The sequence below is a fragment of the Electrona antarctica genome (genome assembly GCF_951216825.1).
Source record: "Electrona antarctica genome assembly, contig: SUPER_22_unloc_1, whole genome shotgun sequence".
NCBI lineage: Eukaryota > Metazoa > Chordata > Actinopteri > Myctophiformes > Myctophidae > Electrona > Electrona antarctica.
In genome coordinates, this window is record NW_027638776.1 from 671744 (window position 1) to 678151 (window position 6408).

Below are 6408 nucleotides of genomic sequence, written 5' to 3' on the forward strand. Positions count from 1 at the left end.
TTTGTGAAATGCCCCTTGAAATCCTTCAAATCCTCATGATTTGTGTGCGTGGGGATCTCATTTTAAACAAGCTTAGTGCTTCATGAGCCTTCCAGAAAAAAAGTTTGCCCTGCATTTATCACATCTGCCTTTTATAGCGCCACCAGAAGGCTGATTTATGTAAAACACATTTTTTGATATTCCTCCTTCAGATTTTATCCAAATTTCATGCAAATCTGTACACATTATCACGTCTGTATATATTGTCAAGTGATCAAGACGGATCTGTCCGATTTTTCATATTCAAACCTTATTGGCGAATTCCGAGCATTGCTGGCCCACAATAACCTACCTGACCTGGCGGAGACCTGTCCTCGGAGAAGCACTTTTTCTAGTTTCATATATTTTCCATTATACCGTCCTGCCCTCCTCTATGAAGTGCTGGAACTGGGCAAAGCAGAGGAACACTTGTTCCAGTGATATCTGGCCTTGTAGTCTGGCTCACACAGTAGTCTTCAACACAGAACTTTTCTTTGGCCGCCTCCATTGTCCCAAACACCTGCGCCCAGGTGACGACCTTGTCAGTCAGGTGGTAGTGCACCGTGCCCTGGTGCTCGTCCTTCAGTAGACTGGGAAGGTGCTTTCAATGAAACGTTTGAAGCGCTGCAGGTTGCCTTCTCCTCCTCCAGGTCCACCTCCTCTACGTCGTGCGCCACCTTTGCCAGCAGGGTGTAGCCGCTGCTAAACTTGCTCTTGAGATGCTGGGGACTGCCCAGACACTTCTGCTGACCGTTGACCATAACAGACCATGACAATGGTCATGTGTCGTGATGACCACAGCCTTGCCGGACTCACAGGCACGCGTGACGGCTTCCCACAGCAGTCGTCTAGCCACGGGGTCCATACCGGTGGATGGCTCGTCCAGGAAGATGACCGGAGGCCTTTCAATCAGAGCCAAGCTTCCTCTTGTTGCCACCGCTGTGGCGTAGAACTGCTGCATGCATAATCTGAGCCCTGTGTTGAGCTTCATGTTGGAGAAGTCCTCTGAGCTGAGCATCCGGCTGTCTGTGAAGTCTGTGTTGAGCTTCATGTTGGAGAAGTCCTGAGCTGAGCATCCGGCTGTCTGCGAAGTCTGTGTTGAGCTTCATGTTGGAGAAGTCCTCTGAGCTGAGCATCCGGCTGTCTGTGAGGTCTGTGTTGAGCTTCATGTTGGAGAAGTCCTCTGAGCTGAGCATCCGGCTGTCTGTGAGGTCTGTGTTGAGCTTCATGTTGGAGAAGTCCTCTGAGCTGAGCATCCGGCTGTCTGTGAGGTCTGTGTTGAGCTTCATGTTGGAGAAGTCCTCTGAGCTGACCATCCGGCATCCATAGCTGGCGATGCCCAAATTCTCCCTGTTCACCTCCAGCTCAGCAAACAGCAACTAAAACATGTCTGTGCTCTCCTTAGGCAATATGTAGGACAGTTCCGCTCCCACGTTAATCTCCAGCATGGCGTTAGGGACATGCATGTGGACCAGATGGGTAATCTGGAGCGTCCTTCACAATTACCATGTGGTAACCGGTCCGTATTTGTTCTTGAGGAAGAGAGGCGAGCCGCAGCACTTCAGCTCTCCTCCAGCCAAGATGGCCACGCGGTCGCCCTGTTGCTCGGCCTCGTCCGTTAAGTGCGTGATGATCAAGATGGTGCGCCCGCGCTTCGCCCCCTGCAGCAGGTCCCAGGTGGCGCGCCGCGCCGAGGGGTCCATGCCCGATGTGGGCTCGTCCAGCATCACCACTTTGGAGTCGCCGGTCAGGGCAATGCCAACCGATAGCTTTCTCATCATGCCACCAGAGAGGGTCTTTGTGCGGGCATGGCGCTTGTCCTCCAGGTTTAGGATTCCGATGATGTGATCCACTTCGGCTGGGATGCGGTCTCTGGGGAAGCCTTTCAGTTGTGCGTAGAAGAGCAGGTGCTCGCTGACTGTCAGGTTATCAAACAGGATGTTTGTTGTGTTGAGGACAGAGACCCAGGCTGCGGCGGATCAGAGCCATATCGTGACAGATGTCATAACCGTTGATGTAAGCCCGTCCACTGGTGGGCGGGAACAGACCGGTCAGCATGGACAGCAGGGTTGTCTTTCCGGCCCCGTTGTCACCCAGCAGTACGGTGATCTGTCCCTCAAACATGTTTACCGTGAGGTCCCGTACAGCCTGCAGCGTCTCGTTGCCCACTTTGTATTCCTTGGTTAGATGTTTGATCTTGACCCCGGAGACGAGTCCGGTCGGTTCCTCCTCCATGAACTCACCTGTTGCGGCGGTTTAAAGGGCCGCCGCGAGGAGCTAAACATGAGAGTAAAGTGACGTTTGTATGACGCGCACGTAATGAATGAGGTCCACTCCAGCTGTACATTTGACCATTTATTCAGTCACCGTCCACACGTAAGATACAACTGTTCCCAGGCTTTTAGCTATATCTAAACGTGAATGTTAAGGTGATAAAGTGCGTTTGAATACGGTCAACAGAAATTGTCTTCTCCCACGCTCATCCCCTCTCTCTGTCCGACTTCCATTCCTCTAGTGACAGGTAAACGCCATGATATCAGTGTGGCAGCGCCCCACACCCAGCGAACACGCCCACCACCTGTGCAGTGCCATTAAAGTGACATACCTTACGTCAATTATACTAGCGCATAAGACTAAAGGCATACAGGCCAGCGATCTCCTCTTCCTCGCTCCCGCTGACCGGAGCCTCCTCTCCTGATGAATTAAAAAAAAGCGACGTTCCAAGAAAAAGAGAGGCGAGCCGCAGCACTGCAGCTCTCCTCTGGCACCAGGGTAGAAGAGACACTGACTGCCTGCAGCGTCTCGTTGCCCACTCCAACATCTAACCAATTCCTTGGTTAGATGTCATTCATCCAACATTCAGTTTAGACATACTGTACGCCTGACTGAGTAGCTGCAGATCACTGATAGGCTATTTGAATGTAATAATTCTCATAGCCTGTATCTGCTTAAGCTTAATAAAAAAAAAAAGAAAAAAAAAAAGAAAAAAAAAATGCTGCGTTTGCCGTCAACACTCACCTCAAGTTCCCTCCTTGCTTCCCTGTTGCTAAGGTGGTATCAACATGATGGCAAGGTCGTCTGCATAGCCATACTTTCTGGACGATGTATCAGGTAGGTCATGTATGTAAATGTTGAACAGCATCGGCGAGAGAACCGACCCCTGCTGTACCCCGTTCCTCAGTCTTCTGAGCCTATACTGCACTGCCCACTGCTGGTCTGGAGAATGAAGCTGCGGTTGGAGAGCGTCTCCATGATGAATTTCACCATATGCCGGTCCGGTATCAACAGCTTCAGGTGGAGTACCCAGGTGGAGTCCCCGGTGGCAACCGGTGTTGTATGCGGCAGTCGGGTCCAGGTACACCACCCCAGCTTTCTCATTGTCCTGGAAGCTGTTCTCGATGTCTTGACTGACTGACATGAACTCACCCTTCACAGCGCTGAGGGCAGGATGGGCCTGGGCCACAGCGTGGCTGACAGCGTGTCCATTCTCAGGGAAAGCATTTTTTCTGGTTCATAAAAAAATGCTCCCGATGATGTTCATTTCTGCTAAAACATTCTACGGCTTTTCGATCACACTCACACAGAGTTTGTTCGCAGGAATTATTACCAGCACACTTTTCGTCTTTTCTATTTCTAGCCGTGCAAGATATTCTTTTTCCACCAATACACTCCCAAGCGTAGACTCTGAGTAAAGGGTCAATATTACAATTCTCAGCCCATTCAGCCCAACACTTATCATGTGTCTGGCAGCATTTGTCGAGCTCACACACTGGCGTGCCTTCTCCTGCCCAGCCACAGTAGCACCCATAGTTAATCATGAGTTTTTTGCACCCGGGACAACAGGAGTTCATCATGTTATTAAACTGAAAAATGCTCCGTCCATCTCGTCGGGTTGTGGTCATCACTTCATGTCGAGCGTCTTCCGCGGTACAAGCTTGACACATACATATTAAGACAATTATTGCAATGATATGCCTTAAATAAAGTGGTTTCAGGTTGACAAACCAATTTTTTCCTTGAGTCTTTGCATGCTGGTCTTTGCCCTCCCGTTCCTCATCCACAGTGTTCATCGGCAGGTCCCTTTTCATGCAGTCGTTCCCCATGAGTCTCCTGAGACCTGCTGCCTGCGCAAGCTGGCCAACAAGCTTGATGCCGAAGTTGGTGTCGTCATCCTTCTCAAAGTCAACGGGGTCGAGTTTGAAATGGGAGCAAGAGTCCGGGGACGGGAGAAGAGTTTTCAGCAGCTCCTCCAGTCGGGATTCGTCAACGGAGTCATCAGGGCTAACCACCTCTTGATCGGAAACGAGCGAGGAGTGAGGAGTGAAGGTCGGCACGCTGACCTCCTGAAGGATCTTGCCCACCGCTGCACGATCCCTGCTGCCAGGTAGACCATACTTGTGGGCAAACAGGTTGGCTGCCGCCATTATGAAGTCCATATGCAGGTCATTGTTAGTGCTGAAGTTTAGGGGATGGGGACATCTCTTTGGGCCAGACCAGAAGGGTAGACCAGAGGTGGAGAGCTGATCTGGGGGATTGCTATGCAGTAGCTGGCGGATGTTGTTGCTGTACAGGCACTGCCAGTAATTGCGTGCCCAGAGTACACAGTCGGCCCAGCTATGGGGGCAGTCCGTGACCAGGCTCTTATACACACCTTCCAGCGTCATCAAAGGCTGAGCTCCAGGTAGTTTAAGAGTGGACTCCGTGAACTTGGGATCTGTTAGGTATTGCAGGGCATTTTCTGTTAGCTGCGTGAACTGTCCCTCAAACTCGTCGCGGGCCCACTGCAGTGTGTGTTCAATAGAATTGGGGAAACTCTTGAGGGTGCATATGGGGATGGACTTCTCTGGAGGGTCTTGGCTGGAGGTGTAGGACTCCGTGAGGAAGGGGATGACCACCTGCATGTTGCCTTTGGTGCCCAGAGTGCCCGACTCCAGCAGGGGCTTGCGGTAGAGCACACATCGGAGGTCCATATACCTGCGCGCCTCAACGTTGTCCAGCGCGTTTGCCACGTCATCGTTGTATATGCTCTCGATGTCGTCGCCCACCCTGTTCTGGTGCGCCGTGATGTTCATGGACGGGTTCATCTGCTTTACCGCCGCTGCCGCTATCTCACTCTTCATTTTCGTGACATCCCAGGGTCTGAAGAGAAACTGTCTGTTGACGTTGGATTTCTCTATGGTGTCCATATCCGTCACGATGACTTCACCGTCCCCACTGGCCAGTCCCATCATGGCAAAGTTCTTCATCAGCTCGCAGCCGATGGCGCCGGCCCCGATCAGGAAGTAGCGCTGTTTGGCGAGCGCGTCCTGCAGCTTGGTGCCGAACACCGCGATCTGGCCGTCGTAACGACAGTTCCTGGGAGCGCAGTCCTCCTCTGGCAGGTCTACGTCTTCCTCTTCAGGCAGGCACTCCAAGGCGTCAAAGTACAGCCACTGCATAATGGGCATAAACTTTCCCGTGCACGCCTTCATCACTTCCTGCGCGGCCAACCCGCCGATGAAGGTGTTGACGGGTGCCAGGTCGCCGGCAGAGACGAAGGCCAACTTCCTGACGAGAGCTTCGTCCAGCTGCTCCACTTTAGCTGACCCCGTCTGAACTGGGCAGTTCACATTCTTAGCCAGCCTCACTAGCTCAACGCCGTCAGCCTGGTTCCAGGGTTTAGGGAGGCGGCCATTTTGCTTCTGGAAGGCGTGGAGGGCCTGGAAGGCCACGTGCAGCTGTCCTGAACGATCAAACTTGGCAAAGTCCGTTATTATGAACTCTGGCTCAGACATGGACGACGCAAAGGACTTGAAAGCAATCGTCTTGGGCATCTTCACCTGGGAGACGATTCCCCCCCTCACGTAATCCGAAACGCCAGTTGTGTCACCGATACTGAAGGTGTACGGACCCAGAACCTTGATTTCGACAGGCTGACAGCCGTTGAGCTCCGTCATGCCCTGAACCTCAGTGAAGGTGACGTAGTCTCCGCTCTCAAAGCCGTGACGACCTTCGTCCAGGCATGTCACGACACCGGCGGCGTCCTTGGTGATCATGGAGATCATGGCGCTCAGAGGCTGCTCTCCGTTGGCGTCGTACACCGACATTATATAATTATTATTATGAAAATATATTATTAAATAGATGACAATTGACTCGTGGACTAAAAATGTTTAATTTAATGTTCTCTTATATAGTCTTCCTGATGTCATGCTGTAACGTCACGCTGTAACGTCACGCTGGCATTGTGCCCAAATTAGGTGACATGTTGCTAGTAATTAATTAACCCAACCAACGCGAAGCACCTGTGTGTATTAATCCTTCATTAATCCTCCTTTTATTAAATAAAATAAAAGTTTACATCTGTCTTGCCTGTATGTCCTTTCATGAAAGCAATTGGCACTGCTTTCT

At 51.5% G+C, this 6408-nt stretch overlaps 1 protein-coding gene across 1 annotated transcript; it reads right to left on the reverse strand.

Moving 5' to 3' along the window:
• Positions 1–1520: 1520 nt before the first annotated feature.
• Positions 1521–6104, reverse strand: LOC306916012 (ubiquitin-like modifier-activating enzyme 1; the record flags this gene model as incomplete). Its single annotated transcript, XM_079530587.1, has 4 exons — positions 1521–1936; positions 2028–2261; positions 3322–3488; positions 4024–6104. The coding sequence occupies 4 exons, from the start codon at positions 6102–6104 to the stop codon at positions 1521–1523; spliced, it is 2898 nt and encodes a 965-aa protein (XP_079386713.1).
• Between the last annotated feature and the right edge of the window lie 304 nt (positions 6105–6408).